The 21,052-nt window shown below is 40.2% G+C and overlaps 1 protein-coding gene across 1 annotated transcript in view; it reads right to left on the reverse strand.

Moving 5' to 3' along the window:
• Window positions 1–21,052, reverse strand: part of LOC125887102 (spondin-1-like) — a 140,641-nt gene that overhangs the window by 104,630 nt on the left and 14,959 nt on the right. The window contains exon 3 of the mRNA XM_049573635.1: window positions 12,657–12,790. Within this exon, the coding sequence (XP_049429592.1) occupies window positions 12,657–12,790 (134 nt within the window). The remainder of the gene's footprint in view (window positions 1–12,656; window positions 12,791–21,052) is intronic.

A 21,052-nucleotide genomic window follows, 5' to 3' on the forward strand; every position in this document is an offset into this window, starting at 1 on the left:
GACACACCATCCTTCTTTATATACAGTCTATGTGCTAAATGAAAAGAAATGGTAAAAGTCTAAAGGATTTATCCTCTGGGGACAATGAATGTCTGCATTAACTACATTAGCGTAGCTACAAACATAGTGGGTCCACTACATGTATTTTTATGTGGATGGCTTTACACATGGCTAAAAGTTGCATTCTGAACTGTGTTTTTTTCCTAGGGTGGAGGTTGTATACAGGCCTTTAGTCTAATGGTCACATTTCACCACTGCTTGATTTTCAAAGACATTAATAATATCCAGTATCTTTCAGCCTCAATAGTGTTCAGTGCTCTGTTCTGAGTTGGTCTCTAAATAGCAGATGCAGTGTAATACTGTTCCAGCATTTGCCAAATTAGTCCAAAAGATTGTGACGATAATGTGAAAACAAAACAAAAGTTTTTTGCAGTGCTTTTTTTTGACACAGAGCGTTCACATGCACTCCTGAGCTGACACATTGCTCAGTACTAGTGTAAACAAAGGTTTTTATTATATTTAATTATCGGTCTACTTTATTGATAAAAAATAATGTGACAGGTAAATAAAATATGCAAGAAAAATTTCCATAGAGATGTAATATCTTCATATAATTATCTATCTTCTGCGCTGGATTTCTGGCACAATTCTCATCATTGCTGGAGCATTTTAAGCCCTGAGGTCAGGAGCTCACACAAGTCATTAGCAATCTTTCTCTGAGCGCATGAAGAGCAAGGCTCTCCATGCAAATGTTAGGTAAATCAGGTCAGTAGTTTGCAAGGTATCAAAGTGTTACACTGACAGACTTACTGCCCCACTGCTAGAAAAACAATAAGCAATACAAAGAGAATCAATTCATACCAGCTAAAATTCATCTCTGTACTTCTTATTCATGGGACTTTACAGTAGACACTAAATAGCAGCAAATACCCAGGCAGCTGTGGTTTCCGACAGCTGAGACTACTTGAAATAATCCAGTCCTGTGATCAATAAAAAAGGCTCGTCTGTGTGTGACTGTGTCGAGACAGAAGAGTTTAGATCCTGCTGTCAAGCAGCTTCCCAGAGTCTCACAGTTAAACTTGTGTTGTCACAGAGCGAGCAGACGACTTGTGGCCTCTTCCTCCTCCTGGAGTCCTCCCAGTAACAACAGCAGAATACTGAAGGGAAGATCGAGCAGAAGGTCGATGTGAGGTGAAAATGTGATGAACAGACAGCCAGAGGGGCAGAGACGGAGCAAGAAGAGAAATGTAAGTGCAAACTTGATAACGAGATGAGGAGTGATCAACAGGACAGCAAATCTTAGATAGGAAAACAGTCTACCTCACACACACACACACACACACACACACACACACACAGACACATTTCCCTCATCTCTCTCTCTCTCTCTCTGCCTGTCTCTTTTAGCTCCAGGTGGAAATGTTTCCAGACACTGAAAGACTTTTCAGGAGTTTGTGGAGATTAAAGAACAGATTTGGGCTGAGCTCATCAGAACTACCAGAAGGACCTTGGTGACCTGGGGTGGAATTCAAACAAACACACAATCTCTCACATTCACACACACACAATCTCAGATGTACGTACACATCCTGTCGCACCCCAAGGAGCTTGTGTATACATGTCAAAGAGAAAAAGTCAAAACAAGGCAGAAATATAAAAATCCTTCGGCTGAAAATCCTCCTCATAGCATGCAGCAGTTGAAAGCGGATGATGCTTTGAAGATGGAGAAAAGAGGGAAATTGTGTGGGTGACTCACCATTATTAAAGCAGTCTGCAGATTTGACAGCTTCCCCATGAAAAAGAAGTGTAATCAACTTGTTTTTACTATATAGTCTCAAGTTATAAACAAAACTTTCTAGTGCCAAATGTTTCATCTACAGAGGTTATCAAACCTGAGGTTGCAGGGTTTTTGCAAAGATCTATGTGCGTGAGCATCTGTGAGTTGTTTTCTTTTAGAACTGTGAAAATTTCTGTGGTGGGTAGAATCACAACTCAGAATTTGCATCAAGGCAATTTTGCTTTTTGCTTCACAAAGATGGTTGTGTTCTACTGCAAGAAGACATAATTCTTAAAATTACGCTAATTAATTAGAAAGATTAGTAGATCAAATGACTACTTGTATTGCATATGTCTTACTGGCAAACCCAGAGAGAATGATCAGTTTTCCTCCGCTCTACGAATCATTGGTTAGCATCTTTTAGCAGAGTTTTCAGCAACCTCATTTACAGCAACTGCAAGCAACTGTTTTCAGATACTATAAAAAGCTGCAATGCACTGACCAGACGCTACCTGCACAGTATCAAATGGCAGAAAGACAAGCAGCAAAGTGGTGGAAAAAAATAGACGATTTAGCTGCCAGTAGAGACAAATAATAATATAAATTAATTAAATTTATTAAGTTCAAACATAACAATAAGAACAGTACTTTGTGAAGCTGTTAAAAACATCAGTTATAACAACTTTATAAGGTGATAATATGTTATATATGTTATGTTATTAAAGCTGGTTCTGCTGCCTACAAGGGGCAAAAATAAAAATCATGATGTGCACTATATTGTGAAACCAGTGGTATAAGGGAGCTCTGATGGGCCCCACTGCAATCGACTGTGATGGGCCCTAGTGCGCACTAGTCACTAGTTATGAAGCACACACACAGAGTTTTAGGCATATATATATTTTACCAACAGGGTGACTCACTGCTGCTTTTATGTTATATCCATTTGCAGATGTGCGCAGCTTGTCAGTCTTAAGAGATGTTACAGTTAAATTAGCTCCTGTAAATCATATTGTCTCATTACATGATTAAACAGAGACCTGATATTGGACAACATCGGCATACATATTACTCAGCAATCTCCATTACATATCTGTGTATGAAAAAAAAACTACAAAAGAAAAAAAGGAAATTATTACTTTAAATAAATAGTTTTTTATAGTTAAATCATATTTTTTATAGTGTATGTAGAATAAGCACATAATTTTGTTATAGATTGATATTATTTTACAAAAACACAAAACAATGATAGAGATGGCTTTACCTTTTTGAGGGCATATATAGAAAATTGTACCATTTTTTAAATTAATGTGAGTTCTTCCTTGAACACGGGTGTATTTCCAGGTGACCTCCTGTACAGCACTTTGTTTCAGCTGTGGTTGTTTTAAAGCGCTTTAAAAATAAAGTTGAGTTGAGTTGAGTTGAGTTGAGTTGAGTTGAGGTAGCAATCGGACCCCTCCACCCAAAAGGCCCAAGTGCAAATGCACTGCCTGCACTGTCTAAATTTACGTCCCTGTGTGAAACTATTAAAGAATACTTCACCCACAAAAAGGACTTGTTGTATATCAATTACTCACCACATGTTTCATTAAATCTATGAAGAAAAGTTTATTTTTCTCACATGCCACCACTGTGAACGGAGAATCCAAAAAAGGCAAACATACCTCATGAATTAAAGTCATTAAGGTACCACATTTGACGTTACAATAAAAAACACTTCCACCCATGAGTAGAACGCTCTGAACTTGCCTGAGCACATGCGTGAGCTCCGCTTGAGCATGCACGTGAGTGGCAAGGGAAACTACTTGGCCAGGCATGAGACTGCTTGTACCGTCATGTTTTAAATGAAATGAAATTCTCCATTTATTGTGGAGACATGTGAGAAGAATAAACTTTTCTTTATAAAGTCAAGGTAACAAGTGGTGAACTGTTAATTAACCTCAGACATAGTTCTGCCATACAGATAATCCACTATTGAAAAACTAGTAACAAGACATCTGTTATGCACTACACCGCCAATACATTTGTAGCCGCTTAGATTTTGGGTACGGTTCCCGGTTGGAAAAATACCCATATTCATTAAGCTTTAATAATTACAAACCTCTCATTAAAGCACCCTGCCCATTTTCACTAGCAAAAAGCAATGCTGGAAAACATTCAGGTAACATTGGCAGGCTTCTCATTTTTAGCAGGCGCTGATCAATGCTCTCACCAGTTGAACTAGCAAGTCACTGGTGCCAAAATGTCCATTATTTGAATCAAGTATGAAAAATAAGGTGCAAAATGTTAGTCAGCTACACCTATTATTTCTGTGTTTGATACATAGTCATCCAGCATTTCACATATTCAGCAGCGCCTTTCAGCTTTCAAGGTTGTAGATGCAGATTGTGAACACTAAGTAAGCGGTCAGTGCTTCACGAGACAACCAATTACAGATCTAAATTCAATCTTTGATTGCTTATAAATGTAGATAATTGTGCATGTTGAAAGCTAAAACTTTATTGGATTCCATAAAGGATTTGACCTTAAGTGCAGATTTGATGCTGGATTCATATTGACCAAATCATGACTTTAGTAACTTTAAATAATTAACTTCACTTACTGCCTGAGCTGAGTGGCTATGGCAAAAGCTCAATAAAACTCACATGACAGACTTAGAGGAAAGGCTGCCTGCATTTTCCCCTAATAAGACACATTATTATGTATTATTATTTATATAACATAAGTAACTCGTACACACCTGCTCAGTTTGTGATTATTTGCACTAAGGTGTGTAACAATTCCTGTTCCTGCCAATATGTAGGTAGATGACAAGAACTGCAAGAACTGAGGAAAACAGCAACAAAAATAACTACAGTGAAGCTAAATAAGTGGCAGTAGAAGTTAAAAACATGTTTAACACAAGCATTGACTTCTTCAATGCCTGTGGAGGCTTTAGAGTTGCTGGTTCCCTCTGCCTCAGGCTGCATGCTGTTTGGAGGCAGACGGCTCCGCAGGATGAACGACAAGAGTTGGGGCGAAAGCTTGACCAACTGAGGAGGAGGAGGGCAGGCCTGACAGTACACTTCCTGCCTCAAGAAGAAAAGTTGCACATTGTATATTGGAGTAGTTGTTAGTTCCAGTGCCAGTAATGGCTGAGACAAGCAGAGATAGCGCATGATAGAGAGTGCTATTTCAAAGCTGCTGACATTTTCTGCTTGCCAAGAAATGGATGAGCGTGTTTTAACAGCTGACTTCTTTCAGGTGTTCAGCTCGCACATCACTTAACTGTGGGGGAACTTATAGAAACAAACAAGTGTAGTCCCAAATGGAGTTACACAGTATGTGATAACGGAAGAGTAGCATCTTCTAAACGACTGCAACTATCAGCTATTTCCATTGATTACCTGACAAATTACTGTTTGATTGTTTGGTCTATAAAATGAATAATGAAAATGCCCACCAATATTCTCTAAGGCCAAGCTCACATTATCAAAGTGCTTGTTTTGCTGGTCAACAGTGCAGAACCTACAGATATCCAGTTTACTGTCACACAGGACAAAAAACAGCTGCAAATATTCACATCTCAGACGCTGGAACCAGTCGATTTCTGGCATTTAGGCCTAGTCTGGCCCGTTTTTCTGTGATGTCACCACAAGCTTAGATCTCTGCACTTGGCATGTTATGTTGTAGAACTAGTTTGGCACGGTGGTCAGAATTCATATCAGTCCTCATTGAGTTTGTTTTTTGACGTATCCCATTTTCATGGTTGAGCATCTAAAATCACATCATGATTTCGGAAACCTGGTTAAGCCCTTATCCTGGATTTATGAAACCCAAATAGGCTAGTTTTCTGAAAGAAACTAGCGCACTGTTGCATGAATATATCTACCTGCTCAGGTACGGCTTTAGCCAAGTGATGTCACAGCAGCACAAACAGTGGCAGCAGTGAAACTGTCTTCTGGGGGTATGAAGAAACAAATTTTGTCTTCTGGTGACCCCCAGATATGTTTATGCGTACCATGCTGTGTAGCTATATGTTGTGTATGTTATTTGCCCTGAAAAATTATATTAGATAGGCCTAGCAACATTTCCTAGTTATGTTACCATAATTCGCTCTGCACGTTTCCCTCAAAATACATTTGTTGTTTCAAGCTAGTTAAGCCTAGAGTTTTTCCAGAAAGCCACAAAGTCAAGTTCAGCTCACATCCCAGCTACACCTGCTGATCTCAAGCAGCCCAATCAGCTGAAGGATCAGCTGATTCTCTTCTATGCATTCAAGTGATTTTATACACGGCACCCTACCCTAAGACGAAAATGGTACTGACCGAAACCTCCCTAAAGCCCTGTACATACTCCGCAAGAACAGAGAAATTTGTTCTTTTTCTCGAGGTGGCAAGAACAAGACCAAAGTTCTTTCTGGCCAGGACATTTCATACTTCATGAGAAACTCAAGTGCAGAACCCCATTGGCCCCTCCCACTGCTGTATACATCACATGTGCTTTTCCGCATTAACCACGCCCACATCAAATTTCTAACCAATCACACAATAGCTCTCGGACACCGCACATGAAAAAAGTTCTGCCCGGATGATGTGTCGAGAACAAGCTGCAAGAACTCCCAAAGAAAGAACAAATTTCTCTGTTCTTGCGGAGTATGTAAAGGCCTTAATCCTGACCCCCTAACCCCGATCCCCCTGTCCCATCTTTCTTTTCCTAAACCTAACCATGGTAACTTTACTTGCCTAAACCTAACATCCGTAACTTTGCTTTTATAAATTACTCTAGGCCAGCCATAATTGGGAAGTTTACTACACTGCTAGCAAAACAGAGTTAGCTGCCTCCCTGTTTCCAGTCTTTATGCTATACATGACTTCAACGCAACGTCACTCACTGCCGTAACAACGTCCACGCCCCCTTTTGGGTGAAAGTTCTGAATTCGACCCGGGAGAGATGCTAGTCGCAGCTAGGAGTTCATAATGCCGAAAAGTTGCTGCGTTGTTCACTGCACAGCAAACAATAAAAAAAAAATGCAGAATTGCGATTTTCTTTGCTCCTGGATAGAGTGAAGAATAGGGAAAGAAGAAATCTGTGGCTCACAGCCATCAAACAGCAGGATAAAGATAGAAAGCTGTGGGATCCAGCCAGTCACTACACCTAACATTACGTCTGTGGCAGGCACTTCATCACAGGTTAGTTGGCTAACGTTAGCTACCTAGCTAAAGTCAGTTGATCTCTACAATAACATGAGATGTTCAGAGCCAAGAAGTTAATTCTAATGAATATTAAGTAATGAATCGACAGGACATGAATTGAATGAATGAATTGACAGGGTCATTCATCCACACAGAGGCTGGCAGCTGAAAAGGGCACACACCTCTTATCATTTTCACTTTCTCGTCGTGCCTAAGGCGATCAGGATCTCTTAAAACTCTCTCCGTAGTATGTAGCCTGACTGGCCATTTCATCCAAAAGGGAAAGACTCAACTGATTTGTTTTTATTTACACTTTATGTGTGAAGAGCTCTGCCGCCAGTCAAAATTGCTGAAGTCATGTATGCTATGCTAAGTTAAGCTAACCAGCTGCTGGATGTAGTCTTGTAAAGACACAAGAGAGGTTTCAATCTTCTCATCTAACGCTCAGCATATTTCCCAAAATGTCAATATTCCTTTACATTTCGGGGGTAGATTTGAATGTCTGCTATTATGTTTCTTAACGGGGGCATAACAAATATATTTAAAGAGTCTAAATCTCAAGCTAATCATATAATAAAATCAGGTAATCTTTTGAGTTCTACAGCTGTCACTAACAGCTTTGTCACTCCTCCTCCTAAAAAAAATAATGGCACTAATGTTGAAATAGCAGATGTTGAAGTTGTGTTGAAGAATGCTGTAGGCCCGCTCCAGTATTGAAAGAATCAATGAGATTTCTGCAGTGGGGCAAAAGTGTTGGAGCACTCCCAACTGTAAGGAGCTAGAGTATTTGAAGATTCTTGGAATGAGCTAAGAGACGTCTGTTTGACATCCTGGAGGGCAACATGTAGTCTATAACAGAAAGTAGAGAGAAACAGACTGGGTACGATAAAGAGAGGGGAACAGAGAGCTTTCTGATGGTGCAGTTGTAGCGATACTTTCTAGTGACATTGCATGATGTGGGATGTAAATGAAATTGTGCGGCTTTGGTGTGAAGATACTTCCTTTTAGCTCAACACTGGCTAGCATGACAGAGACATGATTCATGGGAGACAGCTGCTAATGTTGTCCACTCAGTGATGTTTATAGCACAGACATATTGCAAAGTATTTCCTCCCTGACTGACATGAATTTGTTTCTGAAGACTGTGCCAGTAGCACCATGGGAGAAAAACGAAAAACGTCCTCAACAAAGATTAAATGAAAAGCAGGTTACAACAGCAGAGAGAGGACAGTTAAAGAAGAAGACAGAGTGTGACAGAAAGGCGTATACATTAGATGAGGTAATTCTAAATCTCTATCTCACCGCTGACAGACAAAAGTGACAGTAATACGAGGTGAATTTGCATAGCAGATGTTCCCCCTACACAGGACTAGATTTATTGGACTTGCAAACACTGCGATGGCTACGTGCCATCTGTCATACAGCAGCAGCAGATAAATTAAAAGTAACAGCTGTGAGTATACTGTGGAGGTAAGGGCAAGTTATAGCATCTCACTCAGAGGAGGAAGAGATGCGTGTCAGGGAGGTTATTCCCTTCGGGAAGTCTGATGAGGAGATGGAAGCGAGAGAGAGTGAAAAAACAGTGGAGGAAGAGGGAGGAAGGCAGGCAGAGGGAGAAAGGTTTTCAGCCGCATGTTCTCTTAGAGTTATCGGCTGTTTAACATTTTTGTCAAAAAGCGGATAGCAGCTAAATATTTCCATAACTCAATCTGTATGAGCCCACATATGATTTGTTTGTGCTCACACAGGAGGCATGAGCTACGCTTTATCCTCGAACAGGTATTAACTGTAAGAGCTATTTGTTATCAGACAGTATTACATTTGTAAAGGCCTAAATCTTATTCACCGTGCGTAGAAATCAATCCCTTATTTCTTTCACTGAAGTCAGTCTTCTGCATTCTTGTTCTCTTTGGCTTTGTACCTAATGATTTTCTCTTAATTCCACAACAGCCTGTGGGTCTTGTAAGAACAACATTAAGAATTAATGTGTTCATCATGACATGAGCATCAAAGTATTGTAGTCCAGGGGTGAAACACAGGGTTCACTGCATTCCACTGTGTTTAATCAAATTCAAACCTTTTTCTCCGCAGGGCAGCTGAGGTGATGCTGTGTACCTGAAACAAAAGTATGCATCTCTGGATGCCAGGATAGCTATTGCGAATATACCCCAACACATCAGTATGCTAGGGGTGTGGCGGACCAAAAACTTTTAATCGTGGGTTATTGTGAAAATGCCCTTATGATTCAGAGCACACATCAGAGCCATATAAAAAAGTTGGATACATTAAGTAATTTTATATCAAGAGCAGTAGGTCTCCCCTGCCCGTTCTCATTCGCCAAATGGCCAAACACCAACACTTTGTCAATAGGAATGGGTATTGTTAAGATTTTATTGATACTACTACTCTTATCAAACTCCTTATTGATTCGGTTCTTTATCGGTTGTTTTTCATTTCTAAATAATTGCTTTTTAGGAAAAATTCAGAACAAGATTATTGAATATTTTGAATATAACTGTTTGTTCTCAGAGCAGAAACAGTCATTTTTACAACAGCAATGTCACTATATAAAGAATACATCACAGTACTGAGTGAAGTTTAGTATTTATCAGTTGCTGTTAGTCATAATTTCTGTCCTCTGTCCTGCTCCCTCTCTGCTGATGTGATTCACTGTGTGCAGGTAACAGATAAGATAATATAAGATAAGTAGCAAAGTAAGCTCAACACTTAGTCTACATACAGACAGCTGTCATTTTAGCCTATTGGTAACAACTCTCTATTAGCTGAACATGCGTGCTGTCCTTGTGTAAGACATAACGTTAGTGACGGTGGATGAGAGACTGTGGAAAGAGCAAACTGAATATCGCTGTCTCCATGTTTACATGTTTAAGCTTGTGAACACATGTATTAATGAACAATTGGCTTCTTACTCCTTAAGGGTTAACTGCAATTACAGTGACGAGTGTAGTTGCCATCGGCTTGAGTAATTTTCGAGTTATTCTTACTTTGTTTCCACCGCAGTCTCTCTACTGTTCCCTGACTTTACTGCGTGTTGTGTGGGTGTGGGTGTGTGTGTGTGTGGAGGAGGTCAGCCCTGGCACAGATGGAAGGTGAGAGGCTGCAGGATGATAATGAATTAAATGAATATGTTTAAAGTATTGATAAAAGAACCAATAACATTAAAGCTTATCAATACCACAGCTTTGATAATTTAGACCCAGGGCTCATTCAGTGCTGGGTTTTGGTACCCATCACCAGTTCTGTCACACACCTTGGTAGTGATGCCAAAGGTCTGGCAAGGTTTGGCATCTCCATAGGATGCACCGGGCTTTTGACTAACGACAATGTAAACCCATCCATGGCGATATTTGACGTTCACAGCAACTGGTGTAGTATAAAGAACAAGAAAGTCCATGTAAGGTGGGATATGTTTGTTTGACCCTTTCCACCACCGCTCCGGTGGTGGAAAGGGTCAAACAAACATAGACTTTGACCCTGGAGACTGCTGTTTTTGTCCTGTGTGAAACCAAAAGTCAGTGCTGTCATAACGTAATGTACTTACCTCACTCATATGACATATTTACATCATGTTACATACCTACTTTAACCCGAAACATGGTGTTTTTTCTAAACCTGACCAAATAGTTTTCTTCCCTAAACCTAACCAAACCATCTGACAACATTATCCTTGCGTTGTGTGTGTGATTCACCCAGGAGACATCTGTGCGTCACATACAGACACTAAAGAGTGTGTGTCATTGCCGCTTGCTCTCCCCTTCTGCCGGCGGCACGGGAACGCGCATATGCAGTAGAACAGCCAATAGGAACTCAGTGGTCTGAGCTGACCTTTGATTGGTTGATGCACATCGGCACGATAATGATTCTTTAGACTCCATGGGCCACACAGTGTGGAAACAGTGCCGATCATACGGGTAAGCTTTTGTGTAACAATACTTAAATCATCTTTGATTTTGCTTCAAAATGTGTTAAATGCTCAGTTCAGCAGTTAAAGGAGTTATATGTAAGAAATCTAAAGCAAATAGTCGTAAAATCATCCTAATTTGTCACAGAGACTAAGGAATAATGTTCATATAACATACTGATCTCACCGACAACAATAGTACAGCCAGAATATTCGCATTTAAAAAATATTTTACAGTCCGCAAATCATGTTTATGTTTTGAATTTGTGTTTTGGCCTGTTGCGCCACCCACCGCCGTCTACCAGTCACGCAGTCAGTAGAGTCTCAGCATCAGTTACAGTTACGACTGAGCTACAGCAGCACGGCAAGCAGCATTAGCAGTGTCCCGGTACATAGCATTAGCAGCCGGCTTCTCCTCAGCTGTATCCCGGCAGCAGCGTTAGCAGCAGAGAAGCCGGACTTGCTTGAATGGTCCGCTGGAAAACCAAAGATCAAGGACACAGCGACACGGCCCTGCCACGGCAGCTGCCCATGGGCAAACAAATCAGTCTCCAGCGTGCCGCTGTCCAGCAACCTCGAATCTGTAGGGGAGGGGGGGCGGACACGACTCGCGGCAGTATTTTGAATTTGAGTGCAGTAACCGTTTTGGCCACATTCTTACATACAGCGCCTTTAAGCCTTGTCCTGGTGTGTTGGACATTTTTCAACAATTCAGTTTCAGAGTAATCTTGGAGTTGTTGCTACCATCTCAGACAGCTACATAAAACTACCGTCACAGACTGACACACACACACACACACACACACACTCTTGAAATAACAGTGCAGGCCCTTGAGTCACACCTGCTTCAAACCACAAATTGCCCCCCATAACCATCATCTGTCTCTTTGTTGTAGAGCCACAGTGTGTCGTGGCTTCTGAAGAAACACCTGGCATTAGCTACTTAATGTGTTGCCTATAACCAGTAACAACTATCTGTTAAAACAACAATGACCATGTGAGGGTACAGTATTCATTGGCAGTGCAGCTGTCCACATTTCTGCTTTCTGCTTTGCAGTAGAAAGTGTAGATAAAGTGCTCCTGCTGTTGTGGAATTATATAACTTGATGGATCATACTGGTGGTTTTTAATTTTACCTATAAACTACTTTCCATTAGTACTCTCCATTATTCGCAGCACACCATATGCTTTTTAGATTGATTCCCCCTCTTTTAGGCAGCTACTGACTTCCATTAATTTCGTCACAGCAAGAAAATCAGCTTGCAGAGACTTGAAACTTGCTTAAGTGAAGTCATTTATCACACCTATATTTTGTCAAGACACCATTATCAGTGAACAGGGACTCATTTGAACTCCGTCTTTGTTGTTGCTGTCAGGTCTCGACATCAGAGACTTCAGAGCCGACTCCTGAACAGCATTTTAGAGCTAAAGAAAAACACATTCAGATGATCATGTTGCTTCTTGTTTTTCTTTTTGTTTTTGTTTTTCCACCACATACCTAATTAATGCAAGTTGTTTTGGCTGAATATGAAATCTTTCATTTCAAAGCTTTGGAGAATTTTCAAAACAGTCCCTGCTTACGACTGCAAAAATAAATAAATAAATGAACATAAAATGGATAAATGTTCACTGTGATGAATGTAATATCTCAATTTTCAAGTCTCTGCAAGCTGATTTTGAATTTTTTATTTTTTATTTTTGCCCTCCATCAATAACACCATCAAAAAGGCTGGTTGAAAGTTTAGTCTTCTTTAAAGGAGCATAATGAGACAAAAATGAAACTTACTTCAGTATAACACAGCCAGCCCCACTAGGCGGCGCTGTCCACAAGACTTGTATCCTTGTGCGTCTGCGAGGTGTGCTCTCCGTCACTGCAGGGGCACAGTTCGTCATGAACTGTGTATCCTCCTCATCAATAATCTAGAAACAGAAGAAGGAGGAATTTATGGTGCATTGCATTTACACTGGGAAGTTGGCATTTCCCTGTTCCAGTACAGGTGTAACAATACATCAGTCTGGATCCATATATCGATTCAATGATCAACAATCCAGTATCGTCAGTGCAAAGTGAAAACATCAATACATATTGTGATCTTCAAGATACACCTTTATTCTGAAATTCCCATAGCAAATCTGTGTCACCACTTCCGTCCAAGCACATCTTGTCCCTAAACATTCAAACACCGCTAGCACCTTAGCTTCAGGCAGACAATGAGACGCAGCCAAGAAAAAGTCAATAAGGACATTTGCTGATATCGTCTCATATTGATCCCCTGAATGGTATAGAATCAAAATCCTATCGTAACAGACTGTGATATCAGCAAGTATTGTATGACTGTCCAAAAAAATCTAATATTGATCGGATTTCTGAAGCCAAAAATGGGAAGAACCTCAACAACCCTCAAACTCAAAATCACAGATGCTTGTTCCATGCATCAAGCTGTAGTAATATACTGTTTATTCGCATTGCTGACTTATTTGTGTCTGATTAAATCAGTTGTAAACATAGTACTGCCCAACATCTATCTGTGAACATGGTGCTAATGTGTTTGTATGCGCAACATGGCTTTTTTGATGCCAGTACGACTGAAACTGCTTGCTGCTGTATATTTTACAGGCCAGTGTTTAAAAACTTTATCAGGGGAGAAGTTATTCACTTTGCCTCCTCTTAAATGTGTCATAAGTGCATAAAGTGAGTAGTTTGTCATCTTCATCAGTGATCACAGAGCAAGAGAAGCAAAGTGTTTAATGAATTGAGATATGGCAGGAGCAAAGATGTGTGCATGACCTGTGTTAATGGTATCGGTTTAGGGAGTGAGTCATTCATTTACCATTAATCTCAATTGTTAATGGATATCTATACTTAATATTAAGACAACCTCAGTAGCATTAACATGACCAAGTTTTAATTCTGCTTTGATGACATTAACAATTATTCCTTCTTCTCAACTGAATCACACAAGTGAAACCAGCTCGAGCCAAAAGTAAAGTTGTGTGAAAGAGGACAATTCTCAAAGTCCCAGAGTGAGGCTTTGGATAATAACAGTCTTGTGTATTCAAGACGTGTCTAGCCCAGTCCCTTCGGTACTTGGACCTTGTCAGACATTTTAAAGACTAAACACACACACAGACCGACACACACATGCACACATGGCCTATGACCTTGTAGCTAGTGTTCCCCAGCTGCCTCAGCTCAACAATAACAATGACCTAACACCCGTCCCAAACTCCTGATAGGACATTAAGAGGGAGACAAAAGTCACAGACAGCTCTCTTTCTTGCTTGCTTGCTTTCTTTCCCAAACTCTCCTTGCTTTTCCACAAGAGAGCAAACTGAAATAAAGACAAACTTGGAAAGACACATGCATATAGACCACACAAACACACACACATACACATTTATATTTCTGTATTGACTTCCTCAAATCTTACACAGTTTGGTTTACTTGGTGCCACCAGACTGAAGCTCTGTCAGTCAAAAGCAGACACAAACAACTGGCTAAAGGGCATAAGAAGAGGGAGAGATCGAGTGTGGGGAGAGAAACATAAAAGAGATAAAAGAAGAAAAGGAGAAAAAGGGAAACATAAAGGAAAGGGAAACGTAAGCTTAAGGAAAAGACAGACAGAGTTTTGTGAGAGAGAGAGGAATGTGGAGATAGATTAGGGCTACAGAATAATAATTTGAAACAGAAACTGCACAAGGATAATACTTAAATAAAAAGCTGCTGTCTAGACATGAGAATTGTTTGTTGTAATGAAGCTGCGGCTCAGATGTACCATATGTACACACTTAACATCTAGAGCATTGACACAAGGGTGACAGAGTGCATAAATAGGACAACTGTTCATCATTGTGCTTGCTCAGTGTGGCCTTAAATCAGTCAAGTCTTCAAGACTAGACGCATGACAATCCAGTCCCATGTAATGTTCCAAGTTAAGGCAGATACATAAAGTCCAAACTCAAGACAGGTATGTTACAATGCAAGACAGCCAAGTCCCAAGTCAACACAGTCAATCAAATTAAATCAAAAGACAAGTTAGGTCCCTATTCAAATCCCAAGTCCAAAACACTGCATTCCCAGAGCAAATGATAAAGTTTAAACTCAAGACAGCAAATCCCACATTAAGCCCTACGTTAGGACAGTCAAATCTCAAATCATATTCCAAGTCAAGATAGTCAAATCTCAATTGATATTTGAGTCTTACAACAAGACAAGTCTCATTTGGTGGGCCAGGTCCTAAACTTTCCAGTTCATGGTCCTTTCAGTTTTTCTCTTTTTCATTCAAATACAGTGTCTTTCAAAATGGCAACCCAATGCAAGACAGACAAGTCCCCAATCAAGTCTGAAGTCAAGTGAGTTGAGCCAAAATTCATGACACGCAATTCAAGGCAAGCATGTTTGACTCAAGGCACAATCAAGTCACAGTCACTTGATCAAATCCCAAGTCAAGACAGTCAAAGTTCCATGTCAAGCCAGGTAAGTGTCAAGTTAAGACAAGTCTCAAGTCCAGCTCCGAGTCAGGACAATCAAATCTTAACTCATTTCCCTAGTCAAGATTGTTAGCTTGAGAGCTATATCTTTGGATGCTCTGCCTTTAGGTATGCCACTGGAAAAGGTTAACCAGTTCATCAGTGCCAATAGGACATTTTATAAACTATCTTTATCATTGGAACTTGGCTCTAATACTGGCTGATGTCTTGCCCGTTCCACAGTCCAGCCAGTTGTGGCGAATGAGATGTGTGTAAGTGTGTGTGTGACTGGATTCAAGAGGTGTTAAACAGTCTTATTGCCTTGGTGACAAAGGATCTCCTGAAACACTCTTCCAGCCTTTACCAGTCATGCAAGGACGTACATCACCGACCGCAGCTGAAGAGGAACAGGTCGTGTAAGTTGAGCAAAAAGGAGCTTGATCAGTGAATACAGCTCCAGAGAAAACAGGACTCTTCTGCAGTGTGAGTGTGTGTGTTACTGTTTGGTTCAACATTTCTTGCATCGAGGCTCCATACACAAAGTTAGGTTGATGTCAGTGTGTACCTAATAATCTAAAGTTGACTTTGAGGGAAAATAATAGCCTGAAAAATAAAAATTGCCCTACTCAGAGTTTTTATTGTTAGTTTGATGTTCAGCACTAGATTGATTTATTAATTACTTTGGGATGGACATTCAGTTCCAACTTTATAAATGAATGGAGACATTTATTACTTTGAATTAGATGTTCAGTTCAACAGTTAGCCAGTTTCTAATAAAATCAAACATTGTTAAATCCGACAGGTAAAATATTTTTTCCACCAGAGGAGTGGGGGCTATCAGCTATGGAATTTTTCCTGCTCCAAACTATCATTATTAAACTGCCCTTTAAAAATCAGTTGACCTCTACTACTCATCCCATTAAGACTCCTTAACTTTGGGCTTAGGGGAAAGATCAAGTCTTTGAAATCATCAGGCTCAAGCCTAATGGCTGGAAGTCAGTCCGTGGTGTTGAAGTCAAAATTGCGTGGACACAGTCTTTTCTGTACATACAAAACATTGGCATTGCTGTCATGACTTTTACTTAAACAAAGAAAGAAGAATCTGTTTCAAGCCGTACTGTTCTATCACCGGCAACAGAGGATATGTGAGAGATGGAAGGACAGACAGAAAGAGAGACAGACAGACAGACAAAGAGGGGAAGAGAGGCAGTGTGGGAAGACTGGCAAAGGAGCGTTTGTTTTCACTGCAGAGGCTGGCATGTCTGTGTGTGTCCACGGTTTGTCTATCTCAATCTCCCTCTCTCAATCTCTCGCTTTCTGTTGAGATGGTAAACACAGATGCTTCAGAGTGCCTGCACAAGCAAACGCAGAGCCCTGTTCAAACACACACACACACACACACACACACACACACACACACACGCACACGCACACACACACCTCTCACACACACAAAGAGACTGAGAGCGGGAGACAGACAATGCAAACCCAGAACAGACACCCAGGATCCCTGGAGAAAAGTGACAATAAGAGTGCTATTGGTGTGTGTCTGTGTGTGTGTGTTTGTTTGTTGGTCGGGGTATGCGCACACACTGAAGGTTTGTAATTAAATGCAAAGCAGTTACAAAGAAGTGAATACAGTTAAAACCTCTGGGACCTGACAGAGACGAAACTTTTTGGAGGAAAACCACAGGCAGGCAGACACAGATTGAAATGTCACATCAACATTTGAAGATGAGCATATTTCAGTAAGTAACAAAGATCTCTTGCTCGATGAAGACCTCGAAGGCGCCGACATTTTGCCTTGAGCTTTCCATCAATCAAAGCCGTACTATTACTGCACAATACCGCTGAGAACTTGGGGCTATCACAAATATTGCATCATATTACAGTTTGTGTCTGAGCCACCCAACCAAGGCAGCAGTGTCGCATATCCAAACATCTACTCCGTAAAAAACTGTGTGTGTGTGTGTGTGTGTGTGTGTGTGTGTAGATTTATTTCTTAGCAAATGGAGCCAATTCTGTGGCTTTTGGCGCTCAATTACACAAAACAACACTGAAGAAGCAACAACACTGGGAGCGTATTGCCCGTTTAACATAAAATTGACCCCAAAGCTCTTTTTAATATGCACCCTTTTACAATTATATTTGCATTTTAGTGTAGAGGTCAATTTAAGAGAAATTTAAAATGTTTCTATGAGCTGTACTGCTGCCATGGCCATCAAACTAAGGAGTGTTTGTGTCTTGTTTGTGTTCACTCAGACTAGATGTGTAAAAGGACTGTCTCTATTCTACTTGTAGCAACAGCTCAAATGATTTCTTTCCTGCATTCCTTTAAGTCTGTAGTGTCCTTTTCTCATCTCTGTTTTTCTTGTGTGAAAGCTGTGACGTTATTGAGGCTTTGGTGTGAAAAGCTCTGACAAAAACAGACAAGTCTGTCACCTTGACTAAAAAGCACACTCAGTGAACAGACTAGATGACACACAAAGATATACAAATACAATTTGGTGAAGCGACAGACTTTCCGTGGCACTGGGCTAACACTTTACAAAACACTGAGCATTCAGCTTTTGACTTGAGCATTTTTTTTCTTCCTGATCTGTCTCTGAACCTCATTAATCCCTAATGGCATGGAAATACCTTGACTCCTTTTACTTTTGCTGTCTGCAAAAAGACGTACATCTGAATTAATGAAAAAAAGGATTACTTCCAACTGGTATCATTGATTCTTTCCCATAAAAGAAATGCCAAGCCATGCTTAACTGACAGCTGTTTTGAGTTTTAAAGCTAGAATATATCCAGGTTCAAGATGCATGTTTAGTGTGGCCTTGCATGAGCAGTTCTGCACACTGCTTTTGAGTTTTGTTCTGTCCCTTTCTCTCTTCCTGCCTTCTTCTGTAAGCGTGGAGCACCTGAAACTCAACGGTTTTTCCCAGTAACAGAATCTTAGTTTATATTTGATCAGCACTGCTTCATTTTACTGTTTTAGTGTGAGAGTGCGAGAGAGAGTGGGCCGGTCTTTTGTCTCCATGGTGGCGGGCATATGAAAATGCAGAATCTGTAGTTAGGGCAACAGCCGTAGAGCCAGCGAAAAGCCACCGGATTAGCCGAAATGCAACACGCGACAGATTTGAATTGGGAGATGAGCAGGGAGATCATTGTTAAGATACAAAGCTCACTGAAAACAGAAGTTGGGATGTTTTACATGAGCAAATGCATAACCCCTGTCAATCACTAAGTGGTTGTCCTTGTTATAGACAATCACAATCTCCTGGCTCCCTGGTGTTAAAAAGACACCGTGTGTCTAATCAAAAAGAAATAGTTTGAAGCTAAATCATTTCATTGAAATCTGCTCATTCTGCAGAGTTGACTGACCATGTGGCATCATAACATGAAACAGCGGATTCTTGGTTAAAATAAGAAATGGCCAATGAGCACAGTCAACTAACAGTTAGCCAATCAAGGCCACAGATAAGACTACTGCCATTGTCAAGCTGTTGTCAAGCAATGTGCCAGAACCAATAAGGAGCAAAAAAAACAAAACAAAAAAAAACCCCAATATGGCCAGGCTGTTCTAAACCGACATATCTTCTCTATATTGCCTGACGTTGTAGTTTGTTTTTATTTTGCTCCACACCTATCTTACAATCCTGGGCTACACATCACTGTGGACTTAAAATGGCGTTAGATTCAAGCAGATACGTTGGTCTCTAGTGATTTGTTGAGGAAAATCAAATCCCTTTCCCCCTCATAAATCCGTCAGAGTGGACGCAATATCAGACTGAAAATGGAAACCAAGTATAACGAGTTGACAATTCTGCCTGAATGTTAGTCAATAACATAAATAAATGTTTTGTTTAATCAAAACAACAGAGAGCACAAATCAGAAGGTATCATGGGTTCATGTGAACAGTTTTACCATAACCAAACAAGTAAACTTAGCCATTGTGTATGTGGGTGCATGTGTGTATTCTAGGGTGTCCTGGTGAGTGTGCCTACTTGTGTCTGTTCTCCAGCCTTGCCTACCCAGTTTGTTTGGCCTATTGTCACAGAGAAACAGCATGAATAAACTAGACAGGCTCCTGCTCAGACCAAGGCTGAGTCACAGAGCTGTTGAGACTACAGCAGTCATCCTCAATCGCTTTTGGCCTTCAAACACTTAAAACTAAGTGGTGACATTTTCTATGACACCAAACAGTGGGGTATTGTTTCCTTTTCTAAGTCACTGCTTGACCTATTCTCCCAGTGGTGCACATCATACTATAATTTCACATAATAAAGTTTAATTAGGCATTTATCTGAAAAAATGTATGATGATTTTTGTATTCATGAAAAATCTCTGGATCTTTATCTCATTACCATATTAGACAATACATTGTCTTCAATGTGGTGCTTTTGTACATAATTACCCACAGATCTTTGCACTAAAATTCTCAAAGATCAATTTTCAATGAAAGAGCACGAGAAGTGATACATATGAGTGGCACAGGAGTAATATTTATGCCCAATACATATCAAGATCAATGTCAGAGTTATGACGTTGAGTAACAGCCAGAAAAGTGATTTTGCCTAACATTATCATGTCATAGTGAAGTTGACCTTTTGGATATAAAATGTTAAATGTTAAAATGCATCATTTTATCCTATTAGAAATTGTGTGAAATGTTGTCATAATTAGCATAAGAATTCTTCAGGCCAAAAACATGATTTGTGAGGTCACAGTGACCCAGACCTTTGACCCCCGACCATTAAATTCTAATCAGTTCATCGCTTAATCCAAGTGGACATTTGTGCCACGTTTGAAGAAATTCCCTCAAGGTGTTCTTGGGATGTAACGTTCTTGAGAATGAGCCAAATGCAAGGTCACCATGAACTTGACTTTTAACCACCAGAATTTAACAAGTACTAATGAATATTTCATTCAGTCCACCATTGGTTTTGCATGACAAGAACAGCAGTCTTTCAGGAGGATGTCCTAAGTGTGTTTGACCCATCCACTTTGCATCCTGTCTGACCTATGTGGACTTTCTTACTCTTTATACTACGGCAGTTGCTCCAAGCATAAAAAAAATTGACTTCTCATACTGCTGCTAATAGGTGCTTCGGTGCATCATATCAACACCAAAGGCCACTGACCAAGTGTCAGTATTTGATGAGTTGGGAGAGAGACCAGGTTGGATTGTTGCTGTCACTACTTCAGCTGAAAAACTAGCCAGTTCAAAAAAAAAAAAGTCTGTTTGTTGCTCTTGGAAATTTAAAGTCTCTTCCTTTGCAGTAGACACTCAAGTGTTTAGAGCAGCTAATGTGAAAGCTTTGGCTATAATTTAAAAAAAAACATTTCTTAAGATTATCTGTGGTACAGATTAATGACCATTTATTTTGATGAAAATCTTTTGGTTGACCGTAAGAATCAATTTTGCTCACATTTCGTACATCAGTCCCCCCCAAAAATGATTTGTCACCTCCTTGTGTAAACTCATTTCCTCAGACACTTGATGAGCCACAACTGAATCTGCAGCGAATTACATACTGCAATAACTAAGAAATAGTGGCCTCACACTCCAGCCTACACTCATAGGCTTGATGCATTATGTATTTAATAAGCCATCATCAGTGCTGACAACATTATTTATGGAAACCTCAAGCATCTAAACCAACAAGCTTGTCAAGCATAATAAATAAGGATGTGTGTCTTCTGGAAGTTCCTTGAAG

The sequence above is a fragment of the Epinephelus fuscoguttatus genome, linkage group LG4 (assembly GCF_011397635.1).
Source record: "Epinephelus fuscoguttatus linkage group LG4, E.fuscoguttatus.final_Chr_v1".
In the NCBI taxonomy this organism is placed as follows: Eukaryota; Metazoa; Chordata; class Actinopteri; order Perciformes; family Serranidae; genus Epinephelus; species Epinephelus fuscoguttatus.